Here is a 14,713-nt window from a genome sequence, read left to right on the forward strand (position 1 = left end):
GGGTCCCCTATTCCAGATCACAAGAGGTGACGAGAAGCTTGCTCCGTCAATGGAAGATAAATAATTCCTGAGCTTGATGGACGGATAGTTCCACAGGGACACGTTAAACAACTGGGTAGCCCCTGTGCCTTTTCGTATGCCCCGACGTGAACTCCCTGACAACCGAGAACACGCGATTTCTCGGCGATTTCTCGGTTCGCTTCGTTACGTCGCACTCTGGAAAGGAATGCGGAAATGAAGAAGCACTTCGTTGCCTTCATGCAGGATATGCTCGAAAATGGCCACGCTGAGCCAGCACCGCCAAGAAAGGAAGCCAACGAATATTGGTACCTCCCCAGCTTCGGTATTTACCACCCGCAGAAACCGGGCCAAATACGTGTAGTTTTCGATTCAAGTACCATGTACCAAGGTGTTTCGCTCAACGACTTGCTCCTTTCGGGACCGAACATGACAAATAGCCTGATCGGTGTGCTGCTCCGTTTTAGAAAAGAGCCCGTGGCGGTAACGGCTGACATCCAGCGAATGTTTTATTCCTTCTTCGTACGTGAAGAAGACAGAGACTACCTGCGCTTCTTGTTGTTCCGAGACAACAACACCAGCAAGGATGTCATTGAATACAGGATGTGTGTACATGCGTTTGGCAACACATGCTCTCCCGCTATTGCGACCTACGGCTTAAGGCGCACCGCACCGGACGGAGAGCAGGACTTTGGAGCGGACGTTCGACACTTTATCGAAAGAGACTTCTACGTCGACAACGGCCTCAAGTCCTTACCGACCGATGAGGAGGCTATTGATTTACTCAAAAGGACACAACATATGCTGAAAGGAGCAAACCTGCGGCTTCACAAGATAGCCTCTAACTGTGTGGAGGTCATGGGCGCCTTCCCATCCGATGACTACGTCAAGGGCCTTAAAGACATGGACTTCGACGGAGGTCACGTAGCGATGCAACGGAGCCTTGGACTAAACTGGGACCTAAAGGCAGATACGTTCACCTTCAAAGTGCCCGTAAAAGACACCCCAAATACACGACGCGGCGTACTATCCACTGTCAACAGCCTATACGACCATCTAGGATTCACAGCCCCAGTGACAGTACAAGGTAGGCTGTTGCTGAGAGATATTTCTTCAGAAACGTCAGATTGGGATGCCCCTCTCGACCTGAATGACAACTGGCTAACGTGGCGAGACTCCTTACATCACCTTGAACGGCTCACGATACCACGCCAGTACACTGCAATCTCTCTCTCCGACGCCCGTCGACGGGAAATCTGTGTATTCTGCGATGCCTCAGAAAAGGCAATCGCCGCTGTGGCGTACATCAAAGTCACAGATGCTGATGGAATGCAACACGTGGGTTTTGTGTTCGGAAAAGCAAGGCTAGCGCCGCGCCCCGAACAGACCATTCCAAGACTTGAGCTATGTGCCGCAGTGCTCGCCGTCGATATCGCAGAGTTAGTCGTCAGCGAAATCGATGCTCACATCGATGACATTAAATTCTACACGGACAGCAAAGTTGTGCTCGGATACATCTTCAATCAATCGAGGAGTTTCTACGTCTATGTCAGCAACCGTGTGAACCGCATCCGAAGATCTACGAAGCCCGAACAATGACATTACGTTCCCACCGGTGAGAACCCTGCAGATCACGCCACTAGACCTGTGGCTGTAGATGCTTTGGCTGGCACGACTTGGCTGACAGGACCGAAATTTCTTCGGGAATGTACAGACGCGCAGAGGGAGGGCACAGCCTTCCCGCTTTTTGAACCAGATCAGGACAAGGAAATCCGTCCTCAAGTAGCTGTCTCGGCAACTCGCGTAGGAAATCAACAACTGGGGGCTCATCGCTTCGAGCGCTTTTCGACATGGACATCTCTACTGCGGGCCGTGGCATGCCTGGTGCATATTGCTCATTCCTTTCATAACCCTTTGGCTGATTGTCACGGATGGCATTACTGCAGCAAACCTCGAAGCGCGGATGAGCTGAACGAGGCGGAGAAAGTAATCCTTCGTTGCGTCCAACACGAAGAATTTCCAGAAGCCGTCACATGTCTCCGTACAGACGCAGCTCAACGTCGCATTTGGTCCAGCAGGCCTTTGTGCGAACTCGACCCGTTCGTCGACAATCAGGGCCTTTTCAGAGTTTGTGGACGCCTAAGGAACTCCGACCTCGACGAAGCGGAAAAGCATCCAGTCATCGTTCCGGGTCGCCATCATGTAGGCTTATTGCTGATACGGCACTATCATGGAAAGGTTAAACATCAAGGGCGACACTTCACCGAAGGAGCTATTAGAGCTGCCGGGTTTTGGATTATCGACGGAAAAAGATGCATCAGCGCCATGATTCATCGCTGTATCACATGCCACAAACTTCGAAGAAAATTGGAGCATCAGAAGATGGCCGACTTGCCTGAAGATAGGCTAAGCGCGGACCCCCCGTTCACGTGCGTGGGACTGGACGTTTTCGCCCCTTGGATGGTTGCCTCACGTCGCACAAGGGGCGGTCTGGCCCACAACAAAAGGTGGCAGTCTTATTCACATGCATGGCCATTCGTGCAGTGCATATAGAGGTCATTGAGTCAATGGATACGTCGAGCTTCATTAACGCCCTGCGAAGATTCCTTGCGCTCAGAGGCCCAGTGAAACGGCTCCGTCCAGACAGGGGCACGAACTTCGTTGGTGCCTGCTCTGAGCTCAAGATGTCGGCGTTGGCTTCGAACTTCGTAAAGTTCAAGGCTTCTTGAGCGAGCAAGGCTGTACCTGGATTTTCAATACACCTCATTCCTCCCACATGGGTGGCGTGTGGGAACGCATGATAGGCATGGCTCGCCGGATCCTAGATTCAAAACTTCTGAACGACGGCTCTCCTCGCTTCTCCCATGATGTCTTGACCACATTCCTAGCAGAAGTGACCGCCATTATAAACGGCAGACCATTGGTTCCAGTCTCCTCTGATCCCGAATGTCCATCAGTGCTCTCCCCTGCAATGATCCTGACGCAGAAACCTACGTCGTCAGCAGCACCTTCTGGAGATTTTAAAAGTCTTCATGTGAAGCAGTGGAAACAAGTTCAAGCTCTTGCCAACAGCTTCTGGCATCGCTGGAGAACACAGTTCCTGCCCACCCTTCAACGCCGTCGCAAGTGGAAAACCGATCGACCTAACCTTCAAGTTGGCGATCTTGTGCTGCTGAAAGACATGGGCGCTAGACGCAACGAGTGGCCAATGGGACGAATCACCGCTGTGCAGCGAGGGAAAGACGGTAAGGTGCGCAAGGTGCAACTCCAGACAGTTAAAGACGGCAAGAAGAAAGCCTTTGAACGACTGGTCTCCGAGATGGTTCTTCGGTTCTCGCCGGATCAAAGTGACTGAACTCGTTTGTGTGCATGATAGTGCATGATAGTATCTGGTATCCTACGGGACACCAGCCGGGGGAGTGTGCTGCCACTTACAAGGCACGGGTTTCGTTTCTTTGCTCTGGATTTTTATCGTGTGAATTTCCTGTACTCAAACCAAATGATATCAGTCGAAGTATACACGGAGGGCCAGATTGGAGGGAACCATAACATGCCTTCCATCTCGAAGCGGGATCCCCGGTGTTGATACAATTCTAAGAACCCCTGTCTGACTCCCCAGCCATAACCACAACAAGTGTCGGGTGTAACTCGGTTGCGTTACAGCGGTCTGGCTGGACGAGGTGGGTGACCTCGGTGTGTTTGTGGTTCGCTCCGTTTTCTTTTCTTTCCGCTTGTGTACAACGCTTTAGATCTCTGTACCACGTGGCCTTTCTTCTCTCCCTTGTGTCTTATGTAGACCAACTGTTGAGCTCTCGCTCTCTTCTGTCTCAACATGTAACTGAAGGTGAAATACAGGAACGTTTTTTCACCTCTCCACGAGGTTTGTCTATCTGACGAGTCAGTTTTCTTAATCATTCTGATGAGGTCAGAATACTCCAAATACCATTAATCGGATTTGTACAACAACAGAAGATATGAAATTAATCTGCAGCACAGTCTGAGGTCTCCAATGAACAATTGAAGATGACTCGAACACACACGGGCGACTAAAACAACTTACCGTGTACTTACGAACAAAACGCGTTCCCGTGACAGGAACACATTACCATACGTCGTTTCTACGATGGTGGTCACATTTTCACAATAAATTACTTTCAAACAGCAAAATCATACGGACAGCAGCGCAAAGCCTTGCAAAACCGAAACTTTAGAGGGGATCACGAGGTGGACAGGAAGCGAGGAAAACAGGAGCGAACGCGTCAAAACCTGTCGCGAGGAGCGACAGGAAGCGGAAGCGAACACGAGGATTTTGACTCGAGCGACCACTAGAGGGTGGCTACGCTGGTCCGGCGCGAAGAGACGCTCCTTGTGTTTGCTTCCTCCATGTTAAAATAGAATACATCCCGTGTTCGCATATGCATATTGCATGCATTATGCATGTGCAACATATAATGTGTAGATGTTTCAATTATAAGGTCTTATGTATTTTAGTTACCGTACTATTTAAGCTAAATACCGGCATTTCAGCTGTTTCATCCTGGTGTCCTTATCCTTGACACACATCCTCGGTGGGTCCTGCACAGCTGAGGACTCTCTGTCCAGGTGGCAAACTAAACAGTTCTTTTGCAAAGGAGGCATATTTCCGCCAGAAGACCAATAATCAGTTTATTTGAAATAGTACGAATTACTTCTCGTTTTTTTTCTTGCAAAATATAGGGCATGCTACGTGACTACTGGGGCCTTTTGCTTCTTTCCAGGTACCTCAGCTGGTGCCTTAAACCTTATGTAACACAATAATATAGGGTGGCAATGAAGGAGGCGGGCTGGTGTCGTTAGTTACTTTCCCACATTTCGGGGTTAATGATGTATTACGTAGTATTGGAAACCAGGTTGAACAATATATGTGTTGAACAGCAAACAGTTAGCGCAAATAGATCATAGAACAGAATCATCAACAGAATACGTTGCAGTTGATTTTTTGTAGGCACGGTTGTTGATGCTAACTGTTCAGATTTACGACGTGCTGAAAATTGAATACCTCATAAAACACAAGTTCTTCGGCCAACACAAGGCAAACAAGTCCTTCGACGGAAGCAACTACAGCCATCCCAGTAAATCAGAATTCAGAGATTCAGAGTAGTCAGAATCGCTTGAAAGCGCGAAGCTGCTATCAAAGATCGCAGTAATGATAACAGTAATGAGTTGAAGCAAATTGAAACAAAACATCAGTCTTTTACGATAATTCGTGCAAACAAATCGAGGAACAAAGGTGGTCAGCTTCCAAATATCACAGTCGCACTGCACAACGCACTTGCTTTGTTGTAAGATTACCAACACGTAAGTATAATTGCAACTGACGTAATTTCAACGCCAGGCAACCACCATACATTTTCCTTTGGTAACGGCGATACAATCAATACAACGTTGCGGTGTAGTGGCCCACGTAACTCGCTAACATAGCCACTCGTAACTCAAAGCCACGGAGATGCTTGCGGCCCTTGTTGTGGACGGCCGCCGAGCAGAAGACGATTACATTCCATGAAAGAGTACAGCTCACATGTCATACTTGCCAGAGTATCGCGAACGATTCACACACAAAAAGCTGTTCACTATAGCGTGTTATTCGAACGCTTGCAAGAAAGAGAAACGCAATGCTTCAGACGCACTCAGACGCGACCTGAGACCTTGTGACCTTTTACGTGCGACTGGCAGGCGCCAACGCAAACGGGCTCACATCTGGCTATGGGGAGCATTACTTGCCATTCCGCAACACCGGTGACGTAGCGGGGAACAGGAGTACGGCCCGTATAGGCACACGATGTACGGGAGAATGCTTTCGGGAGAGGAGGAATGCGGAAGAGACACTACAAGCGCACGCTTCTCACTGAGTGGAGCGATTTCTCCCGGGAAAACTTTCTGGCATATTATTTCTCGGCGGGAAGAACAGTTTCCAGCAAAAAAAAAAAAAAAAGGTATTCGGGACATGGTCCCCTTAAATCAACTGCGGTGATGAAATACTTATTCTGATCTGTAGTATAGATGGGTTCTACGTGGACGGTGGCGATTTGCTCGAAGGGTAGTTTGGTGGCGTTCTCGGGAGTAGTGGACGTGGTAGTACCAGTCCAGTTGTTGTACAGCTGGCATATATGGCAGCCTTTTACATAGCTAGTAATGTCACGCTTCATCTGTGCCCAGTAAAATTGTTTCTGATTTTTGTCAGAGTCCGTTGTGTCCACTGTGTCATCATCACCGTGTCCATCTTGGTTGTGATAACACACAAGTGTCACATTCTTTTGTCATGTCGGAATGACTATGGGTAGGGTTTCCTTCTCTCCGTTCGTCCTAACGTGTCGGAGTATTCAATTTGTCATGCGAAACTCCGTAGCCTGATCGTTTATCTGAACTTGTTGAAGGCCTGTGACGATGGTGTTTAATTCGGGGTTGTTCCGCTGTGCATCACCTAGCCTGCTGTCTTGAGCCTGCAAGAAAAATACGTGTTTCACTGGTGCTAGTAACCTTGTAAGGGAGTCTGCCGTCGTGTTGCGCTTTCCTCCAACATGTTTGACGGTAAAGTTGTACGAAGCCATATCAAGAAGAACGCGTGCGAAACTGGCGATGTCGTTTTTTTTTTTTTTTTTTTTCACATAAGGTGTGTTACCGCCCACTCAAGCAGCACAATGTACTGAAAGTCAAGTGCAATAGGGGTGGCCGGTATGTGTCTTATCAATGTTCCTTAGTTTCACAATTCAGTTCAAGGCCTTCCACCAACCCGTCCACCCTTATTGCACTCGACTTTCAGTACATTGTGCTGCTTGGGCAGTTGCCCGTGTAGAGCGTGAAGTGGGGGTAGGTAGATATTGGTGAAATCGTTCGGTGACATCCCAGTGCGCCGCGATCGCCTCAACGTCAGTAGTGCGTTTGTGCTCGTCTGCGGCTGGTGCTTTTTTCATTGCGCGTCTGACGACCACCTGGATCCCGTCCATCGATTTGCACATGCACAGCACCAAGAGCTGTCTGCGAGGCGTCCACGTAGACTTCTGTAGGAAGTTGGAGGTTGAAATTTTCAAGCATCGGTGCTTCCGTCCACTTTCTTTTTGTGTCTGCATCGCTTCTCAGCATCCTGGTGTCCGTGTGAGCAAAGCAACCTTGCGAGTTAGTTCAGTCAGTGGTCGTGCTGTCTTGGCGAAGCCTTGCGCTAAGAAACCCAAGAAGGAACGTAGTTCTCTCATTGATAGCGACGTTTCAGAGTTCATGATAGCTGAAGTTCTTTTCGCGTCGACAGCTGTATCATCACGTGATACAATAAGTTCCAAGAATGTTATTGACGATGCAAGGAAGGCGTACTTCTTGATATCTACATGTAATCCAGGGCTTTTGATTGTTCGTAGCGTCGTATCAGGAATGTCTTCATGTTGCTGCACGTCATCTGTCTAGATGCATACGTCATCAATATGAACACAAACTTGCCTTTCTATCTATATCTATCTATTAGTTCCTCCTCTACTAGTCTCTCATACATCATAGCTTGCATAGTAGCACTATGAGCTTTTCGGGCTACTTCAAATCTTGTGAGGCGGCCTCACAGCTCGTCACACCCCACAAGTAAACGAAATTATTAAACGTTCGAATATTATTTATTTTCATCTTCCTGTGGGCACCAGGATCACCGGGGTGGGGGGTGGGGATTAGTTATTGTGTCGATCGTATTGTATATGTAAGCTGTTCTCCTCTCGCTTCTTCAGTATGTGTGTGTGCCGCGTTAAAGTAATGTGTTCGAAAGGCAACACCAATAATTAGAAAGCGAATAACAACAGTTGTGTGCGTTCTCTTTCTCAAACAGGCACCCGCCGTCGCGATCAACAAAGATGTGATGCAAGATATACTCCGCACCTACACTTCAGGCATACAAAAGGTGAGAAAACTTTATTACGCGAATGTAGTCTCCGTTTGCTCTGATTAACGAATTCCAAAAAGGAAATCGTTGACCTTATTCTACATATGTTCAGTCACTAAAGACATCGGCTTCCGGGATCTTCTTTTCGCACAGGATAACCTCGTGTTCTGTATGCATGTACTCGCGTCCATCCCACATGCAGTCTTCAGTGGTGTAGTATTTAATAAGAAAAATATACCGTCGTTTCCACCAGGTATCACTAGTGAAACAACCTTTGGGTACGCATCCAAAAGGGGAGCACTAAGCGATACGATGAATCCAAATTTCATCAGGACTTGAGCTGACGGTTCTTTCCAACAGACGAGATTTCCAACAGAAACGGGACGACAACAGCAGCATACAAAAAAAAAAAAACACTCCGGGTAGATATATATGTTGATTTAGAAGCTCTGTTGAAAGGCTTTTGTTGCAGCACGTGGTCGTGACACATGTGTCACGAATATCCGTACCTACATTTGCGTTGATATGCTGCCTGCGCAGAAATACAGGCCGGATTTGCATATTTTTACAGATTACGCCTTTCCATGTCGACCTTATAGAGCAACAGTTGAGGCTATTTTAAAGAAATTCGGAACGATTGTTAAGTACATCCAGGTGCATTATCCAGCGCGTAATAGTATAATTGGTGTCCTTTTTTAGGCGATACAGATTTTTCATTAAAAAACTACAAGGGCTATAGACATTATGTTTTCACTTCTATCATCTCTGCACTCTAAATCAGGTAACGCATATGTAACGGTTAAGTACCGCTTGGCCAGGAGGTACATTTTTTTTAAATGTACCTCTTAAAATTAAGAAGTACATGCGCCCTCACATGCGGTACACGTAACGGATAGCGCGCAGCAATTTAGGCCTACCCGTCGGGGTGGTTCCCCTCCTCCACGATATATTAACGCTGCACGATAAATATAACAAACAAATACCTTTATTCGAAAGTTATATCCATTTCAACGGGTGATGCTTGTCCAACTCGAACGTGCATTGTCATGATGCACAAACGCCGAACACACGGGGCATAAACGTATATGGATGAAGGATGACCACTGCATCTCTCCTTCACCATTGCAGCTGCTCTGTGGTCATGCTTCTCTATCTCTTCCACACCTTTGGATTGCTGTTCTTCCCCAACTTCCGTGTCTTCCGCAGAACGTAACACCAACCACAGTAGACGATTGACTCACACATTTGCGACATCACAAGTGCGACATCGACACGTGCAATCTAGGCTCCTCTAATTCACGCATCAACGTTCGTGCATGAAGCACAAAGTACGTTGTCTCCGTCCCTCAGTCGTTGTGTCCAGCCTGCCGATGATCACGACCACTGGGAAACAGAGCGAAGATGAACGAAAATGCGTCGTGCAGACAAATAATTACTTCAGAGATATAATACGCACCTTAAATGACTCCAATCTTGAAAGCGTGGAACGAATTTCTTCGAAGACCGAGCAGACTCGTCCTCGCTCCCCGACGTTTCAAAACAAACTGATTTGCAGCGGTTCCAAGAAACGCATTCTTCCCAAACGTGCGATCCCTCACGGTCACGGGTTCTAGTTATTGCACTCCTTTGACAGAATGATAGTGCGCATCGATTACGGCACTGCTGCATAAGGGAATTTATTAACTGGTATTCGGAATCACACGAAATATTTTTGCAGCGCATGGATATCGTTAGAAGGCGTTCGTACTCATGCGCCGGAAACACGCGGTACACATGAGGTACAGCTGCTATATATCGCGCTTAAAAGGTACCTAGCCGGTACGGCTGGGTCTCGGAGTCCTTGTACCGTTTGAATTTCGCAGTGGTCGCGAACTGTACCTGTTGGTTGAGGACCCTACCTCATGTGTACTGCTTGGCCCAGGTGCGGGTCCTCTTTCATGCAGTACATATCGGGTGCCGGATTTAGAGTGTGGGCCGGCGGACGTTCTTAGCCATATGTTCCTCGACCGTCAAGTCACTAATTACCTAAAAATCGCTAATTATCCTTTTAATTATAATAGATACGAAGTTGTCCCAAAGAGAACATCTGTTCCTTTCGGTGACCTGATACCGTAGCCGTTTTCAGAACAAAAATCCGTTCGGTAGATCGTCCGCAAAAAAATCGTGAAGGAACACACTTTTGTTCTTCATTTTGTTCAATGCGCATCTTTGGTGTCCCGTCTTTCCTTCACCCCAATGTGAGAGGGGGAAAGAGCACACTGTCGCCTCTTGCGTCCTGGTAAAAGACTCACAGAAAATGCAGCCCAAGATAAGGGCAGTTCCGATAGCGTCGCCCGATACATGTGTTTTTGTTTTCTTTCCGCAAGTTAAGCTCATCTTGGACGCATGAGGAAGCACTGTGGCGGCATCTTCGACGCATGAGGCTCCTTCACCATCGCTCGTTGGGGTGAAGGAAAGACTGGTCTCCGAAGATGCACTTTGAACAAAATAAAGAAAAAAATGGTGTTACTTCACGAACTATTTGCGGACGATCTACCGAACGGATTTTTTTTTCTGAAAACAGCTACGATATCAGGTCACCGAAGGGAACAGATATTCTCATTGGGACAACTTGGTAGCTTTTATAATTACAAAGTTAATTAACGATTTTTAGGTAATTAGTGATTAGACGGTTGGGTAACATATGGCCAAGAACGTCTGCCAGCCCAGAGATAATAGAAGTGGAAACAGCATGTCTATAACCCTTATACTTTTTTAATGAAAAATCTGTATCACCTAAAAAAAGGCACTCTGTATATCGAGTTTTTGCTACACATTTCCTTGGCTACCAGTATGCCGTCATGACAGCGAGAAAAAGAATGCGAGAAACATCGAACGCGAGTTCCTAAAACGCGCGGTTCCTCTTCGCCCGCGTGGCGACGCTGCCCTGGAGCACTCTCCCCATTTTCGGTGCGGTTTAAATTGCGCCAAAAGTGAGCGGAAGGGCTTGTCATCGCAGAAACGTCCTGATGTTCTGGCAATGCCGTTGAGCTGACATGGTGTCGCTCTGCTCAAGAATTTCAAATCGTGGGGGATTAGCAGGATTTACAATGCTGACAATAAAGTATAGGGTTCGCCAACATTAAATTCGGGGTTAGTAACTAAGATAAAACAAATAAGGACAGCAAATATAGATGTTAGAGGACGTGTTATACTGCAAAATCCCATGTCGACAATGCAGTTTGGTCTGCTTTTCTGCGGATAAATCGTCAAAATTAAAAAAAAAAAAAAAACGCCGCTGCCTAAACGCCTATAACTGTGTTTCAGCTCCTTTCCGTCAGATGGAGGACCGTTCGAACGCGGCGTTGCAGAGTGCGATGCTGCATTCATTTCCACATGTTCACTTGGTTTCGTTTCGTCTGCAGTTCGTCTGAGTTCGACCGTTTCGCCATCTGACGGAAAGGAGCGGAAACACAGGTGCAGCCGATTAGCCAGCGGCGGTTTTCAAATTTTCACGATTTATCCGCAGAGAAACGGACCAAATGCCAGTACGGACATAAAATTTTGGGGTCTAATACGTCCCCTAACGTCTGCATTTGCTTCCCCACACTTCGTTAGAAACCCTGAAGCTTATCTTGGCGAACCCTGTATATCGCTTGAATTGGCGAACAACAACAAATAAGTTAATGGTAATGAATGGGGAAATTCGCCACGTAAGGTGCGGCCCACTACCCCAAGGCACAATGGGGCAGGACGAGATGTGTCCTGATGAAGAGGTGATGAACGACGCTAAATAGGGTCGACAGTCAGTGGAGTCAGTAAGACATCAACAGAACGGTAGGCAAAACCGCAGCACACAAAAACACACACTCAGCACACAGGCAGGCAGATCATAGGGTAGGCAGGAGACCAGTGTCCCGGGGAAAAATCTTGAAATACTCAAGAACTTTGCGATGGTCAATCTGGTTAGACCAAGGTCCTAGAATGGTTTACAATGTGAATGGTGCGGCTGTAATCGACTGCAGGCGACACTGTAGGAGCTGCTCTTTGGGAGGTGTACAGGTGTGGATTGGCAAAATGTCAAACAGCGGTTCGGCGAAGTGGCAGGTCCGCTACTCGTCGCGACAAAATTCTAAGCATGGATGCTTACAGAACGGGTAATTCTTTTAATTCCAGAATGTAATAATTGCTGCTACCCCAAGAACACACTGTCATCCCAGGGCTATCCTAAGGTTGTCAGATGGGGACAGGTATGGCATCCCTAGGATGTCAAAATCTGATCCTCAAAATGTCATAATACTGCCACTTTGGCATATGAGATGACATCCCCGAGGCTGTCCCTCGCCCATCCTCAGGGACCAATTTAGGACAGTTTAAGTACACATGGAGGACAATGCTTTCCCTCAATTCCCTGTTTTGATTTGTGTTCCCATGCAACACGTTTGCGCTAGTATACGTCTAAAAGATGTCTAAATGTAGACTTTGCGAATGTCTATTAGATGTCTAACAAAGTAGCTCTATTGCTTCGTATCCGTCCCCTAGTCCAGCTAACGTTACGCTAAAATACAGCTAATAGCCGGATAATTGTTGGATCGGTTTAGACCATACGTCTAAAATGGGACGGTACTTATCTATCCACTGAGCCGTCATATAGACATGTATTAGCCATAACATCTAAAAGTATACATATTTTATACCTAAATTTTGGCACTAGTGGCCCATGTATTGGTTCATCCAGGTATATGTCACTGACATGCACATGCACTTATATGCGGTTCATGCACAGTATGTCTTACAAAAGCAACATGGATGTTGGTACAAGATTTATTTCTATGAATATATTGGGCAAACACTGACTTCCAAACATGTCGACAAGTCAGCAGACATTGTGAGCACTTCCCCTTATTGCACAGTCACATACCAGCAAATCTTGATACTCTTCCAAAGCAGATAGTAATGTACATGTACACAAATCGCAGCACTTATATCACTGGTAGCTGCAAGTATTGTCTCTGTCTCTGGGTCCGTGCTTGAGTGCTCCAAATGCAACCAGTACTTTACACACGTGTGGGGTGGTAGACAGCTGTGGGTAGCAGGAAGGAACGTTTCCGAGGTACACTGAAAATAGAAAAGGCAATGTGTGATATCACTATAAATGCCTGTATGTAAAAATGTTGCATGCAGCTTGTTTACTGCAGAACTGCAAATTATGCATATTTTTTATTCAGGTACTATGCAAGTGTCAAGCATTTCCGTATCCATACATGTCGGATCATAGTTGCTCGTGGAGAACCCATTTGATTCCAGACTGACAATACGAAGACGAAAGATGAGGTTACTAAAGGGATCGTGAAGAGACACATCCTACTCGGCAAATCACAATGTGCACACGTTAAAAAGGAAATTGTGTGACTGAATGTGAAAAATAATCATTCTGACAGGCTGCATGGCATCAATGACATGAATCAGACGCAGTTCAGACAATCCAACTGTAACTGTAGCTATGTGGCAACAAAGTATTTACAAGATACTCACACGAGCATCAGATTAGGAAACTCTTAGAAGTCCAGCGATATTGAACAACAGCACAGTCAGATTAGAAAATGTAATAGTTTTTGTTTACCTGAAGTTGGATCGTAGCTGCAGCTAAGCCGAAGTGCCAACGAATGACCCCCCAGTAAACCACCGATGTCCCAAGGACGTCTACATGATGTTACCCTCAGGACGATGAAGACATCCTGAGGACATCCTGAAACATAATTTTGACATACTTGGGACGTACTGAGAACTGCCAAAATAACATCCGCGCACGTCCCAAGGGAGTCCATAGTACGTCAATGACGACCTTTTACGGACCTCTAGTGGACCTTTTTCCCGTGCCTTAGCCAGGCTTACTGGCGTTCTCTGAACATTACATCAACACCGCACAGCAGTGCGTATCAGTGGCACAAACAAGCAACATTAGATCAAACACTTTATTTCGTATGAAACTGAGCGTCATAGCATCGTATTACCTCACCAGGTATTATATCACAGCGTAACATGACCAGCATTTTTTTTCGCATTATTATTTAGAACTTACATGTCTTTGAACACATGATGTCCATGAACACACACAGCATCGGTCCACAAGGGGAAAAACTTAAAGGTATATGCCCGCAATGTCCGAAGTGCGACGTTGAAACATATGTTGAAGCACTGGCATAACCGACGACCATGCTGCACTGTGTTTCGTACAACTGGAGATTTGCGATGTGTCCAGCTTGCCTTTCGTGCGCAAAAATTAACGCTATCCAACTTCGGCTATATTCACTTTTCGCCACGGACTCCCTTCCCTGCCGCGTCATGTAAGCTTAACCTGAAAGAAATGTAATTTCAAAAACACTGCTACAGCAAAATGGCACTGTGAAGTACGCATCGACGTATACGCATACCTTTAGACACAGCGCCTATGGTTGCAGTCTGCAGTAGCCTAGCATTCTCCCTATCAACAGCCCTATTGCCTGCGAAGACGGGAAACGCATGGATAACCACGTAGTAGGAACGTGAATGCCTCGCACATTCACTACGTACCTTCAAAACGGGTAAAATCTTGAAAATGACGCGGGGGACGCCACTTGGAGATCCATAATTCACATTCATCCGCTACGACGTTTCCACACATCTGTAAAAGAGTCAACAAGGTGCGACACATTGTACTTCCCTGCAAATTCTTTATTAAAATCACTCAGCATTTTTTACATACAGTGGCACAGCCGTAAAGGCTTGTGCTGCCGTGGAGCACATGACAAAGTTGCACGGGTGAAGCGTATGCCCAATCTG

General features: G+C 46.7%; 1 protein-coding gene and 1 long non-coding RNA gene across 2 annotated transcripts; one reads left to right on the forward strand and one right to left on the reverse strand.

The window, feature by feature from the left end:
• The first annotated feature begins 234 nt into the window (after positions 1–234).
• Positions 235–1,617, forward strand: LOC135395958 (uncharacterized). Its single transcript, XM_064627045.1, has one exon. The coding sequence runs from the start codon at positions 235–237 to the stop codon at positions 1,615–1,617; it is 1,383 nt and encodes a 460-aa protein (XP_064483115.1).
• Positions 1,618–13,950: 12,333 nt separating this feature from the next.
• LOC135377140 (uncharacterized) lies at positions 13,951–14,713 on the reverse strand. The gene is made up of 3 exons (XR_010418058.1): positions 14,637–14,713; positions 14,326–14,555; positions 13,951–14,249 (listed from the first exon to the last, which is right to left on the reverse strand). It is a non-coding gene; the product is annotated as an uncharacterized LOC135377140 (long non-coding RNA).

Source organism: Ornithodoros turicata, chromosome 1, assembly GCF_037126465.1.
Source record: "Ornithodoros turicata isolate Travis chromosome 1, ASM3712646v1, whole genome shotgun sequence".
Taxonomy (NCBI): domain Eukaryota; kingdom Metazoa; phylum Arthropoda; class Arachnida; order Ixodida; family Argasidae; genus Ornithodoros; species Ornithodoros turicata.